This window comes from Panicum hallii, chromosome 5, assembly GCF_002211085.1.
Source record: "Panicum hallii strain FIL2 chromosome 5, PHallii_v3.1, whole genome shotgun sequence".
Lineage (NCBI taxonomy): Eukaryota > Viridiplantae > Streptophyta > Magnoliopsida > Poales > Poaceae > Panicum > Panicum hallii.
Genome location: NC_038046.1, coordinates 7,871,648 through 7,887,071, shown reverse-complemented (window position 1 = coordinate 7,887,071; position 15,424 = coordinate 7,871,648). Strand labels below are relative to the sequence as shown.

At 47.1% G+C, this 15,424-nt stretch overlaps 1 protein-coding gene across 1 annotated transcript; it reads left to right on the top strand.

Annotated features, from left to right (window-relative positions):
• The first annotated feature begins 7,793 nt into the window (after window positions 1-7,793).
• Window positions 7,794-15,203, top strand: LOC112892347 (receptor-like serine/threonine-protein kinase SD1-8). Its single transcript, XM_025959532.1, is given in 9 exon segments — window positions 7,794-7,827; window positions 8,324-8,659; window positions 10,852-11,097; window positions 13,633-13,997; window positions 14,077-14,139; window positions 14,141-14,294; window positions 14,372-14,591; window positions 14,660-14,810; window positions 14,904-15,203. Coding segments are annotated over 9 exon segments (1,869 nt in total).
• The last annotated feature ends 221 nt before the right edge of the window (window positions 15,204-15,424 follow it).

Below are 15,424 nucleotides of genomic sequence, written 5' to 3'. Positions count from 1 at the left end.
TCAAGAGGAAGGCCAAGGCGGAAAGGGTCTTCGCTATGCTGCGAAAATCCGAAGGCGAACGGTAGCCGTACATGTACAATCTAACGGCCAATAGAGGCCCAGGGGGTGGACGGTATTTCATCTACCGTCCCCCCAAGGGTCAGCCGCCGCTGGCCACCTCGCCGGGATTGTGGACCAGAACCTCGCCGCCACGGCCTCGAACGCGAGATCAAAACCTGCTGTGTGCGCGTTCCAGGCCCCGTCCACCGTGCTGGTGCACGCAGGGCGGCGCGGCTCGTCGGCGCCGTCGTGACATCCACCGTGAGCTGCCGCAGCAATATCGACCGCGATCGCGAGCTCTTCTGACGTTCCACACTTATGCTGCGCAGGCCGGCGGTCGCGCGATCATCACCATCGGCATCCTGTCCTCGACATGTTCGTCGCGCGCGCCCATCCTCTCGGCCGCCGGCTGAAGGCCAGATGCCCATCACCTTCGATGACTGACGGGGATCGCTTGCAAGCGCAGAGCATGGCGCTCTGCAACTCCACGGGTCACGGCTGGAGCCAACGAACACCTCGTTGCCACCGAACTCTGAATAATCTACAACCACATTACATGTGAATCTCATCTTCAGTGAGATGTTGAATTTACACGGCGAGGAAACGATTTGTTCAGAAAAAAGTGAAAATTTGCCGAACATTTGGAGCAATTCGCAGAGCTGCCTCAGTCCCCACCGATCGTGGCGTGCGTGCCCGTGCCCGTGCAGCTGGACTCTATCTCTGTTGTCCCCTTCGTTCGTTCTGTACGGCGGCGCAGTGCCGGCTCTAAGCGTCATCGCCGTGGTGGCTGACTGCGGCCCGTGGGCTCGGGGTCAATGGCGAGGCCGAGCGCGGCGGATAGGTAAGTGCATCTCCTGCCGTGGCGGCCTTGCACGGGAGTACTTCGCCGGCCGGACGCGGGCGGCGGAACGGAAGCCACGCCGCCGGCGCCGCAATCGGCGTGGATCATGCTGAGCATGTTTTGCAAAGCGCTTGATACAAACACTTGGTGCCGCGCATGCCGTCGTCACCGTGCAGCCACATGCTTCTTCCCATTCGAACACCCGGCAACCACCGTCCGCCGGCTCATCGAACGTCCCCCACCATCGGCTTCTCCGTCCATCTGCACAGTCCGACGCGGCTCAGTCCGCTGGAGCCCCGACGCCGCTGCATCAAGGAGTCCCGACCTCCCAGGGCACGTCGCGCGCTGCTCACGGCGAGCTGTTGCTGCGGCAAGCGCGGGCGCACCTGGCGTTCCGGGAGTAGCGCCGCCTCGTGGTGCGGCCGAGAAGCTGAGGTGCCTGGTGCCGCGGAGCCGCCGCGTCCGGGCGCTCCGGCGGGTGGCGTTGGCCACGACCGGGGGAGGACGGTATTCCAGATACCGTCCCAGGGTGGACGGTATTTCATTTACCGTCCACCCCTGGGTAGCTCGAAGCCGTCCGATCCGTTTCTCGTGGTCGGGATCAATCGGGGGGAGACGCCGTAGAACCGCTTGGACGCCGCCTTCCCAAGTACTCAGCGCTCCATCTCGTCGTACCGCCACGCTGCTTGCTCCGCCCCCGCCGGACGGTGCCGGCTGTGGCCTCCCCTCTCCCGTGCAGTGCCATGTTCGCCGGCGTACAGACTGTCACGCGCACGCGAAACAAACTGGCGCCGGGGACGGGTAAGTTGGCTTCCTCGTGCAAGGTGGGGTAACACCAACCGACGATCTGACTCTGCAGTCACGGACTCACGGTGACCTGCCACACCGACGGCCCAAGTCGATCGGAGTGTGCGTGACTACGGCGACGGCGGTGGCGCTGACGTCGGAGGGCGGAGGCCCGGCCGGTGGTTGACCTGAGGGATCTGGTGCATAGGTAAGGCGCAAGAAAAAGCCCGAAACGGTGAGAGGTGCGGGCAGTGCGAGACATGGCAGTGGTCGAGGTGCTTGCAACCAAAGCCATGGTGGCGGCGCGCTGATCTTGCCCACATGACCGTGCCGAGGAAACCTGAAGACACCCTCCCCCGCAGGGTGCAGGGCATGTTCAACGACGACAGGGGCCAGACCACCACCGAGCCACTTCTGAGTCCTGAACCTTGCTCTGGGGAATACGCGCGCCGAGGAATGGGCTCTTATTATTCAAACCGAGAACCTGCAGAGTATTCAGAAACGAGAGTTCCATTCAATCTCAGGTTCAAGTTCCTGTTCTGCCAATTTTAAGTTCCTGTACTGATTGAGGCCGCCTCGATGCTCTGCAATCAGCTCGGAGCCGTAGAAGCGCTCGGACGCCTCCTTCCCAATCCCAAGAATGCAGCGCTCCATCTCGTCGTCCTGCCGCACTGCTTGCTCCGCCGCCGCCGGCCTCCGGTGATCTTTTCAGTTTCCAAGCGCACGCGTCGCCGTGATGCGTTCCGGGAGCGGCCGCATCGTAGTGCGGCCGGGAAGATGAGATGCCTGCTGCCGCGGAGCCGGCGCGTCCCTCGCCGCGTCCGGGCGCTCCAGTGGGTGGCGTTGGCCACGCCCGGGGGAGGACGGTATTCCAGATACCGTCCCAGGGTGGACGGTATCTCATTTACCGTCCATCCCCTGGGTTGCTCGGAGCCGTACGACCCGTTTTCCGTGGTCGGGATCAATCAGGGGAGACGTCGTAGAAGCTAAGCGCTTGGACAGTTGACGACGCCTCCTCTCCCCAAGGACGCAGCGCTCCATCTTGTCGTCCCGCCGTGCTGCTTGCTCCGCCGCCCGCGTCGCCGTGATGCGGCCGGAAAGACTCCGCTTCTGTTCCCGCAGCGAATTGGATGCTCGGGCTCTCGCCACCGGTCGATGGCAGGGTGCGATATATCCACGTCCACCCATGGCCTTTGGCGTGGCGATCGAACTGCTGGTTCTGAAATCTGCTTGGCATCCGCTTGGCATTTCTGAAATCTGACTTGCGATTTGCCAGTATGATTATAAGAGATATTGTTATTAATTTAGGAAAAACACGCCAAAAAGAGATGTTTATTTCTGCAAATAACACAGAGTGCTTCAGATAACATTGAACGAACAGCTCTTTGCTAGACTGGCAGAGATTACGGTCGATGAACTTTTATTCTGAGACTCAAGTCTTTTCGCACTATATCGATCGCTTTTGCAAGCAACACTCGTTTGCTGTACTAAAGCTTCCAAGGCATGCAGTTTTCCATGCCTTACACGTACTGATACGAATAACAATACAGTAATGAAGGTGCAAGGGAAGCCGTTCCAAAACCGACCAATTTGCCACATAATCTATATTTTAGAGCTCCGTAACCGTGATATGGGAGTACCATTTTCCTAGTGGTGGTGTTCTTTAATGGCCATGCTAGTTGATGGAATTTCGCACAGCTTGCTCATGGGTTCTATATATCATTTAGATTGTTCATGAATTGTATTTCGGTATAATTCCCATGCTTACTTCGTCTTGCATTTCAATAAGGAAACAGACATTTATACTTCAGAACAGTCGTAAGTCATAAATGAAAATTGTCTTTCTGTCATTGTTAAAACCATAGAAATCTCAGCAGGAGTTCACTTGACAGTTTATGGCCTGTTTTCTGGGGGCTGAAAATGAAATGTTCAGACTTCCGTCATATTTTCATGTATGAAAATGAAACACTTCCTGTATATCTGAACTTCTCATGTCTAAACGGGTAAGTTTTGTTTCTACTTTTTCTAGTGTAATAGTCTTACAGATCAAGATGAATGCTAATTTGCTTTCTGTTATTTTGTTGCCCACATTGCAGGCTTTGATCTACTAATATAATATTTCTAGATGTTTGTGAAAGTTTTGTTGCCCACATTGTTTTAAGTTTTTGTTCGTGAAATTGTGAACCCAATGTCGGTGTTTAACCTTCAAATCCACCAAGGATACCCACGAGAGCGTAATATCATGTTGTGTGATGGTTTGTATTGCCTTAGATGTAAGATGTTTTTAGAGGGGGTCCCTGCCCGCCCTCGTATAGTCTAGGGAGATAAGGTTAAATGGAAATCCTAGACTGATACTGACTTAGGAGTCTTACCCGAGTACTGCTCGGGTAGTTTACTTCTGTTCCGACTAGTTTTACTCGTGCCCGACTAGTTACAATAGATGTAGGGTGTAGGCCGTGTCTCATCCCTTATCCTAAAAAGTCTATGAGATGTGTACAATCCCGTGGGTCCGGAACTGACAAACCTCCGAGCTATTTGCAGTCGAGTACTGCAGGCTCCTGAGTACTTTTGGAGACGTTTTCGAGTTCTTCCAAACTTTGTCTTGAAGGTATCTTCCGGGTACTTCCTTAGCTGCATCGAGGCTGTGAGGTACTCATGCCACGAGTAGATTCCAAGTCTTCTTTTATAAGGGGTGTGCTTAAACTCGCACTTCACATGAAGTAGCCCCGAGCCTTAGATTGAATCGAAGAATTAGGATGAGGGTCAAATTAGTCTTAATCTTCTATCCTTATTTTCTAATTTTTTTTAAAAAATAAGCCATCGATGATACGTGTCCTACAGCCTCCGAGTCTTGAATCCAAATCCCAAGATTTGAAAAAAGAATCCAAAAAATCGTGGCACTCACTGTGTAAAAAATTAAGAGTTTGTTTTGATGGTTAAAATATGTAAATTGGTTCAGAAATTCGAAAACCCCTTTTTTCGGAAGGCACCCCTGTAAAAATGGTTAAGCAAATATTTTTTTCCAAAGGAAACCCTAAATTACCGCTCAAAACAAATCTTATCCCGACATAAACTCTTCTTACACATAGTCTCCAAGCATGAGAGTCAAACGAGTTGTACGAGATACGCCGAGTTGTTTCCTGCGTCCAGCCCCGAGCATGGAGACAGGCGAGGTGCTAAAAGCATGTTGAGTACCTTATTGCGCTCAGCCCCCGAGCATGGGAGCTAGACGAACACCGAGTGATCCATGCCGATAAAGTGATGGCCAAATAAGGTAGCTCTCGGGAGCATACCTCACCCAGCGGCATGGTGCAGGTCCGATCCCCTGAAAAAATATATTGAAACTGGCATACATAATATTGAGTCGGGAGGGAATTCCACCATTATAAAATGCATGTAAAATTTTTCGCATCTTTCTCTTGCATCACGTAATTTTTTCAAACAGGTAATCTATTATGTTTAAGCACATGATCTTTGATAGTCGTAGCCCATAGCGCAGAGAGTATGGCTGTATGCACGCATAGGAATATAGGCATACAGAATAGCCAAGGTCTCATGGATTAAAACGTGTGCTACTAGATATTTTAACGACCATTAAGAGAAAACTAAGCAGTCGGCGGTGCGCGAAAAAAGAGAAAGCGCTTGTGAAATGCATATTATACATCCGTTAGGCGTAGTCCATAATATAAGTCCGGAGCTGCATGAGTAGTCGGCAATGCAATTATGGTGTGACCGTGGAGGCATATGGTTAACATCCAGAGATATAAGAACTATTTAGAAAAATATTAAAGTATGACTTAGCTTGATTCGTGGACGATTCGTCGATGAAGCCGTAGCGTTTGTCGATGGAGCTGCGACGATTTGTCAATGAAGCCCGACTAGTCGGAGTCGATTCCGTCATTAACAGGCCCGTTTCCGATTAGTTTTCTAGCCGAAACAAGTAGTTGAAGTAATTGTGGGCAGGTCACCAAGTATTGTCGCAAAGTCGAAGTAGTTGTAGCTTGATGCTTGTCGGTAGCTTTCATGCAGCAGTCGAAGCAGTCATCGATGTACACCAGTCAGCAAGAGCTACTGGGCGTCCTGGTAGTCTTGCGTGTGCACATGGCAAAAACTCCCTGAATTTGATTTTCATGTAGCACAGTGTCACGGACACAGAGAAACAATGTCCTGTTCTCCTCGATTGTTCTGCCTGGCTTGATTTTCCCTTCTCCGCCTGGGACAACACTGACTCTGTTCCGTGCAACAAACGGTGCAACTTTCGTAGATCGATAGTGCCGACCGCAAGTCGGAATTTACAAGCGACACGAAGAAGTCGCCAGGTCATAAATCAACCCGCCGAATTGCAGATGGATCCGACTCGGAGGTACGTCAGACAGTAGATCGAATCACCAAATTGCAGACCGACTCGGCGAATCGTAGGTGGTTGCATCCATCAAAAACCCTCAATGATCGCAAAGATATTTCTTGGACTCGAGGCACGGACCAGAAGCACGCCGCGCTCAATAGACTGAAGTTGTTGGTGATGTCTATTAAGATTGGAAAGTTCGATTTCGTCCAGATCTTCGACAAGATCGTCGATGGTCAAGCGAGAAGTTGATGTAGATGCCATCGGACCCGTCACGGTTGCGAGGTGCCAACAAAAGTTGCCTACACCGTCAGCGATGCAAGCCCACGAGCCGAAGAAGAAAGTCACGCCCTTCTCGAGCGCATCAGTGGTGAAGTTGAACTTCGCCATCGAGTTCGTCAAGGGATCTTCGATGAACTCTCCTAACTGGCGCGCCAGCTATCAGTGTTTAACCTCCAAGCCTACCAAGGTATACCTCCAGAGATGGTAGATTGTAGGTGGGGTGTCGCCAAAATCTGGAACTCGAAGGTGCAAGGGACATAAAATTTAAACACCTTCAGACCGCCGAGAGTGTAATATCCTACGTCCTGATTTGTATTATCTAGATGTAAAATATTTTAGAAGGGATCCCTACCGCCCTTATATAGTCTGGGGGTGGGGGTGCAAGGTTACCTAAAAATTGTAGCCCAATACTAGTTTAGGAGTCCTACACGAGTACTACTCGGTTAGTTTCTTTCTGTTCCAACTAGTTCTACTCGTGCCCGAGTAGTTACAGCAGATGTAGGATGCGGGACATGTCCCATCCCATATCGTAGAAAGTCTATACAATATGCACAGTCCCGTGGACCCGGGCGTGACACCCAAAATTGAGCACAAAATGTGAAGTGATTTATCTGAAAAGATATACATTCCCCTCTATTGACCAGCTCTATGACCTGAAATATTGGAGGCGTCCTCTCAAAAAAAAATGTCCTCTCAAAAAATATTATTGGAGGCATTCTGAATTGTTGAGCTCAACTTGTTCACATGACCATATTGGGTCCCAAAACAGCAATAATGAAGTCTGTATTCATATTCCTCTATTGCAGAGACAAGAATCCAACTGCCCTTTGCTATTTTTTAGCAGTCCAACTTCCGGTTGCTGCCTCCCATTTGGCCATTCCCAGCTGGGTGTGTGTTTCCGCCTTCCGGCCTTATTGGTCAGTTTTTAAAGGACCCAATTGCTCGCAATATACCAACCAAAACGAACAGCAAAGTATGATGTTTGTATATGAAATTTTCTTGTTTTTAATTATAGACAGGCTGGGCACTAGCTTCAGAGATCCAGCTCAAATGCATGCATCCAATCCAACATTGCAGTCTTTCTTAATCATGCAAGAATTCTAGCTAGGAGTATCAGTGTTTGCACATGCAGAAGCAGAACCGGCTTGATCATATTATTAGCATGTATAAATAGGTCACATTTGTCAATGGTACTACTCCTAATAGCTCATGCTCCTAGCTAGTTGAGGAAGTATTTTGTTGCATATATAATTGCCTAGTTGGGTAGGCCAACAGATCTAATCATCCAACGCCCGTTTCCATTCATGATTCATGCCAGAAGCATCCTATGTTGTGTATTCAATCTTTCTGTGGTTCAGTCAGCCTCATTCAGGAAGCCTTGAGATGACAAGTAAGTGAGTAACTAACTTCAAAAATGTGAACCGAACCAGGCCATCATCGTTCAGTCGCTGGTTCTTCACTAGTGCTTCTGTGTGTCCGTGCAAAACGCTGCACTCTCGCATGACAGATGCTGCTTCGGGGACACAAACGGATGGTGAGTGCGCAACTGCGTTCGGGTGGTGAGCGTCCGTTGTGGTTTGTTCAAGCAGACTGCAATGGTGGTATATGGAACCATGCCGCTGACCTTCAACTTGCCGTGAAAACCAGCTGGCCCGGACGCCAGTTGACCAAGCTTTTTCTGTTGCTGCTCCATATGCAGCCAACGCCCCCCTCAACGTGGCCCCATGGGAATAACAAATAGGTGCACAGCCTCGCTGTCTCCCCCCGTCGTGCTAATCAGCCTGTAAACAAGTGACAAGGAGCACTCTGTCCCGCCACTGTTTCCAGAGCGGGTCCGAAGGTAACGGCGGTTGCTGCTGTCCATGCATCATCAATCATTTTTCTCGCACGACACGATAGCAACCACTCGACAGTGCAGACAGACTCGCAGGCTAGGCTACTAAAGCTAGTCACTAGCTAGCACCATCCACAAGGGCAAACACTAGAGGAGAGCTCACTGGAAGTTCGGGGAGGAAGGTGGCGAGCATGAGGGCACCGCACGCTCTATCCCCTCCTGCTTCTCGCTACCGCCGCCGCCACCTTTGCCACCTCCTCCACATCCACCGACACCATTGGCAGGGCCGCGTCCATCACCGGCAACCAGACGATCGTCTCGGCCGGTCGCGTCTTTGAGCTCGGCTTCTTCACCCCGGACAGCGCCGCCGACGGCAGGACGTACCTAGGCATTTGGTACGCCAACATCCCGGGACCCACTGTCGTGTGGGTTGCCAACCGCGAGACCCCGGTCATCAACTCTCCTGGCGTCCTCAAGCTCTCCCCCGACGGCCGGCTTGTCATCCTCGACTGGATCGACGACAAGGAAAGAAGTACCTTCTTATCCCCGAAGAAAAAGAGGCCAACCGGGGTATCGATCTACTGTTACCGTTTTTTATCGAATGGATGCAAACCGCGTGCCCTGCCTGCTGCCAGCCTGGCTCCAATTTTCGTGTGCATATGTGATGGTGGTGTTCCGTGAAGAAATTGAACACGTCTGCTATTGTGTGTGCATCATTCGGTGGGATCGGGAATTCAGATCCCGACTCTGCTTCCTCGACGCGTGGCCACGGTCATCCTTGCCTCACAAACAAATTTACTCCCATCAATATTTATCTTAAATGCTGGTGCTCAATGGTTGGTAATTTTTTATTTAGCGTTTAGATGGTTTAAACGGTGTTTAAACGAAATTAAATAGGCTCATTTATTTTATATTACATCATCAAATATGCATGCTCATAATTGCAAAAAAAGTATTTTAACAAATATATGTATTTATGTATACAAAATCAAGTATATATATTTATGCATGTATGAAATCAAGTATAATATTTATTCATGTATTATGTATAAATATGTACACATATAAGAATTCAAGTGAATTTGTCTTTATTTAACTAAACAGTGTGTCAAACAGTTGCTTAGCCCACTTAATAACGTTTAATTCTGCTCTGTTATCCTGTTTAGACCGTTTACTCCCTTTGTTTACCATTTAAACGGTCAATCATTTAATAATTAATACATCGTTTACAGCCTAAATAATACAGTTTACCTCTATTTATTATTTAGCACCGTTCACTTACACAAATATTTAGCCTGCTTACACATGTAAACATTGCACAGTGACTAGCTGTATCAGTTTAATCAACCGTTTATCTCGTGTAATGATCATGTAACCTGTTTAAATGGCCGTTTAGTCCGAATAAATAGCTACGGCCTCCATCCAAATTATAATTCATTTTAACTTTTCTAGATACATATATCTTGCTATGCATCTAGATGTACACTATGTTATATAGATACATAGTAAAACTACGTATATAATAAAAAATCAAAACGAATTGTAATTTAAAACAGAGGGAGTAAACGATAAGTGACCGACCGTTTAGCGAAATTTACTGTTTAGACTAACACTGCCATTTCTACACCGTTTAAACGGCCGTTTAGACGAACATTGAGTGACTCTTCTTCCTCCCCAAGCCTGTCGTCCCACTCAACTTCACAGACATCCTCCTTCGTCTCATGCCGGCCTTGACCACGACACCTCTCGAAGAAGACAAGGCAGCATCCGCACCCTGCAGCTCGCGTTGTAGGCAGGTGCACCGTGAAGTATCCACGTGATTGCAACGACCAGCAGGGGCAGGAGGAGCCCAAATTCAAGGGTGTTGAATCACCCTAGTTTAGATGTATTTTATATCAGTACTACTTATAAAATTTTAAGGATTCCATAGCAATGTAAAAATAGCGCATTGCCCTTTCCATTCTCAATTTCTCTGAGGGGTCAAGCTGAGCCAACATGTGTAATAGTGAAATGGACCAACCCACTTGGTGATTTGGTAAGTGCAGACCAGCCCAAATAGAATGAAACGATGTAAAAGCACATAACTACTACTGGCACAACATATATTGCCTATACTTTGTTTGAAAAAAGGAAAAATCCAGTTTACCCCTCAAAATATCGCAAAAGTCCGATTTTCAACCTTCAACTATAAAATCGGGTAACATAAACCATTCAACTATCGAAACCGTACAAATTTGCCTTTGGGTGGTTTCAAAGGTGGTTCTGTATTTTTTAAAAAAATTAAAAAATTCTAATTAGATCTAAAAAATTAAAGCTAATCTATTTTAAATTAGAAAAATGTGAAACATATAACTACAAGCAAACAAATACTATGGATATAAGAAAATGGATCCGAATAACTGACAAGTAGAGTGTCAATAGGTAGTTTATATTTTTTAAGAAAAATTGATACATATTTCATATTTTTTGATTTAGATTGAACTACTTATGAATTTTTTTAGTTTAAAATTGTATATTTTTAATTTTCACAAAATGAAAAATCAGGTTTGAAACTATCTAAAGGATCAAATTTGCATGGTTTAATAGTTGGATGGTATATGTTATCTGATTTTTTAGTTGAAAGTTGAAAATAGAATTTTTATAATATTTTAAGAGTGTAAACCGAATTTTTTTAAAAAAATATATAGTCTGTACGGGAGCGGCTTAGCGCGCCGTTCATCCAAGTCACTGTATGGTCCTCGGGGGCTCCCGCTACCTCACGGGCCACCGCGCAGCTGCTGGATGATGGCAACTTCATCCTGAGCGCGGATGGGAGCGGTTCTCCGCAGAGCGTGTCGTGGCAGGGCTTCAACTACCCGACGAACACGCGGCTCCCCGGCATGAAGCTCGGGGTGGACACCAAGGCCGGCGTCGACAGGAACATCACGTCATGGAGCAGCCCGAGCGACCCCTCGCCGGGGACTTTTACACGTTCAAATTTAACGGATGGTCCAGCTGCTTAGGTGGCCTGTGATTTTTAGACAAATTTAGCGGTCATGTTCGATTATATTAATGAATAGCAGATGTAGATAGTTTAGATGCAAATTTCTAGGGTTATTTTAGGTTATTTTTCTATAATATATAGCAGGTGTGGGATACAAATTTAGATGTTATATTATGCTATTTTCTTAAAGTTGATGTAATTAATTAATTTAAGGACCAAATTAGATCCAGTGGCTACACTGTCAATAATAGTTGAGTCTACAAAATCAAGACCACATGTTTTATTTTTTCTTTGATAATTTATAGGATTTATCTCCTTTTCTAACACATCTCGTGAGAAACAATTTTGACGCTCGAAGAAGTGCCTAATCAGTAATAGTATGTCTTTCTTATATGTATTTTTTAAAATGACAAATACAGATTAAACGGGTTACAATATTTTATTTTTTAGTGGCAGATGTGTGTGATTTAGAAGCAAATTAGATCCAATGACTATTGTTGCCGGCGACGATTGAATCTATGGTTGTTGTTTTGCTATGTTATAGGAATTTTTAAAAGTTATCTCTTTTTCTTATCTGTCTCGTACTGAGGACCAATGCTGGTCATCCTTGGATGATGAGTGATTGATAACCATCGCGTATGATGCATGTCTTGGCTTGTGAAGTGTAGGTGTTGGGTGCGACATGGCGGCCGACGATCCGAGGTGAAGGTCAAGTGAAAGGTTCGTGGTGAATGTGAGTAGACTTGGACCGAGGGACCCAAAGAGATCGGGCGGAGTCATGGACGATTCACATGGTGCATGAAAGAGCAAGTGGAGAAGAAGGATGGAGACGGCGTCGGCCAAGTCGAGTGGGAAGGCGATGTCAAGTCAAGTAGGCGGCCCGTGCGGCGGGAGCACGAAAGATTTGAAGGCGTCAAGGCTCGGCAGGAGGTCGGACACGCGTCAACATCGAGGAGGTCGCGTAGCGGCTATGCGGAGATGGACGGTTTGGGTGGTTTGGGCCTCATAACCACCATGGAGGCTGGTTTTCCGGTTTGAGCCTCAAAATCGGGGGCGGACTCGGTACGGCGAGCGTCCATTATGGAGGGCACGTGGCATCATCGCGGAGCTTACTTCTAGGCAAAGGGAAGTCGTGAAGATGGAGTGTCCGTCCGATGCTCCGAGAAAAATCTGGACCGTTTCGTCTCTCTTAGAAATATCTTAAGAGTAGTTTAGTCTTTGGTTCAGACCTCTATATTAGATAGCTGGTTGTGGTACTAATCTCTTACATCCCCTTTTGTTTATTTTCTTAAGACAAAAAGCTAGGTTTACTTAATGGCGAGAAACTCGACTTAGGGAGTGGTTACCCTTAGATCAGTGACTCTAAATGGGAAGGATGATGGGAGGTTTCTAGCCTTCCATTGAGTCTCTGCACCTATCCTTTTCCTTTGGGTTCTAGTTTGAGAACCACTTGTTTCTTTGAAAAATGAATTTGGCTTAGGATTGCCCATTTTCCATTAAGACCTTTACTTCAATCTAATCATTCATGGTTGATTCATGGTTAGTCTCCTCATTTTTTTATATGATTTTCGGAGCTATTTTTGAGTGATTGTTAGTTCTTCACTTTGGCTGCGATTTGGCTTGGATTTCTTGGTGGGATTTAGTGCTGGGACATGTGCAAACTCATCTAGGATGATCCCCCACTGAATCCACGCACTAGCACCTTTTGAATCTTGAGTTTTCCCAAAATCCTTCCTTTCTAGTGTTCCTGACCGAATTTGCGAAATTCGTTGTGAAGTCTTGATCTTTTTGAGGAGATCTTTTAGGCAAAGACTCACCATGAATATGCGAACCTCTGGTTAAAATTTCACGAAGATTGAACGCCGTTTGATTGAGTTTTCTCTTTTCTTTGGATTTTCCTACACCCAGAAAAAACTAGAAAGTTCCATGTTTAAAACTCGAAAGTTCCGGATTTTACCAAATAGGTATTTTGGGGAGATCTCTTGGGAGAAGACTCATGATGGCTAGGGGAACCTTTGTTTCAAATCTTATCAAGTTTGGACACTATTTGCTATAGTTTTGACGTAACTGTTGGCTGTCTGAACAATCCAGATTTGGAACCAAGAAAGTTCTGGATTTGAGTTCCGGTTTCGAACCCGGAAGTTCCGGATTGAGTTCCGGTTTTACTCTGAGAAGTGCTGATTTTTCATCCCGTCACGTTTACCTCCGCTTTATCATTGAAGTTTCCTAGTATTGTTTTTAGATCCAATAGACTATATGGGCTTAACAATTCTTCAAGAGAGGTTTGTTGGACGAATTTGGGACATAGGCTTTGTTCTCGTCGAAGAATTTTTTAAAGCCTCCCATTCACCCTTTACCGGTCGCCCGTTTTGATCCTACACGTATCATAGCGGTTTACATAAAAGCTTCGAAATGGGGTCAATGGTAAATTAGTAGCAGTAAGATGGTGTTGTACCGTATAAACTTGCAAGATGGACAATGTCAGAACCGGCCACCTCACGTCTGTCACTCTTCGATTCCAGCTAACAACCGGCGCCTAAGACAGAGTGTGCTCATCGCCCTTGCTGCGACGATTTCCAGTGTTCTTATACTAGTGTCTTGCTGCTGGTGGTTTTGGAGGAGCAAGGTGACGAGAAAAATTCAAAGTGAAATGGCGTTGTCCGCGCCAAGCAGTGAAAACGATGCGCTCCCGTTCAAGGTCAGGATGAAGCACCCTTCATTGAGCCCAGTACGAGATCAGCCGCTGGATGAGGACCGGAAATCTGCTGCTGCTGACAAAGATGTCGACCAGCTGCCGTTATTTGATCTAGAGGCGATTCTAGATGCCACAGACAACTTTGCGGAGCACAATAAGATCGGAGAAGGTGGGTTTGGTCCTGTTTACAAGGTAAAAAAAAAGTTGAATATCTTGATAAATTCACTTATTGTTCTTTGTGATTTCTAACAGACCTGGAAGCTGATGACAGGGGATGCTAGAGGATGGGCAACGAGTAGCTGTGAAGAAGTTGGCTCAGGGATCAATGCAAGGGCCAAGGGGCTGAGGAGTTCATGAACGAGGTGATACTGATTGCCAAGCTGCAGCACAGAAACCTTGTGAGGCTACTCGGTTGCTGCATCGACGACAATAAGAGGATGCTCGTGTACGAGTACCTGCGCAACCAGAGTTTAGACATCTTCATATTTGGTCAGTTCATTTTTACAGAACATTAACCAGTCTGACCATATGGACTTGAGGTTTCTGACACCCCATGGACTATGCAGATGAAGGAAAGCGCAGATTGCTCAGGTGGCATAAACGGTTTGAGATCATTTTGGGGATTGCACGGGGTCTACAGTATCTTCACGAAGATTCAAGGTTCAGGATCATCCATAGGGATTTGAAGGCCAGCAACGTGTTACTGGACAGGAACATGATCCCCAAAATTTCAGATTTTGGAATCGCGAGAATGTTCGGAGGTGATCAGACCACTGCATATACTTTGCCAGCCCTACAATGTAGGGCAATTTATTCTGAAACTTCTTCGCAGAACTTTGATACCTTTTTCTCAGTGGCTACATGTCTCCAGAATATGCAATGGATGGTGTGATTTCGATGAAATCCGATGTCTTCAGCTTCGGTGTGCTGGTGCTAGAGATCATCACTGGCAAGAGGAATCGAGGCTCCTACGAACCCGAGCACGATCTCAACCTCCTAGGATATGTAAGTAGCAGCAAGTGTGCGAGACCAATGGCAACTTTTATGCTGCTAATTATCTTTCTTTTTGTTAACCATGTATAACGATGACTTTGCCAGGCATGGATGATGTGGAAAGAAGGTAGGGGAGTGGATTTGCTGGATGAGATAATGGGTGCCAACTTCCACCACGACAAGGTGCTGAGGTGCACACAGGTCGCCCTCCTCTGCGTCGAAGCGCAGCCGAGGAACAGGCCCTCGATATCCACGGTTGTCATGATGCTGGCCAGCGAGAATGCCATGCTTCCGGAGCCAAATGAACCTGGGGTGAAGAATACTGGGAGGAGCACGTCGGACGCCGAATCGTTGCAAAGCTTCACCGCAAATTATGTGACAGTAACATCATTGGAGGGAAGGTAGTGCGGAAAACTGGACATTATTTATTCTTTTGGTGTATCCAAACAAGGCCTCACGCGAAGTTTACTGTAAGTTGTAAAAGATAATAAAGTTTTGTTCTAGAAGCTACTCCATTTTCTTGTTGTGAACATGAGCTTAAGCATTCGGTTGGACGGCCAGGCCCATCTTGAGGAAGGTTTGCGCGTACTGCGGCTGCACCTTTTGGGGCTTAGCACCTACGGGAT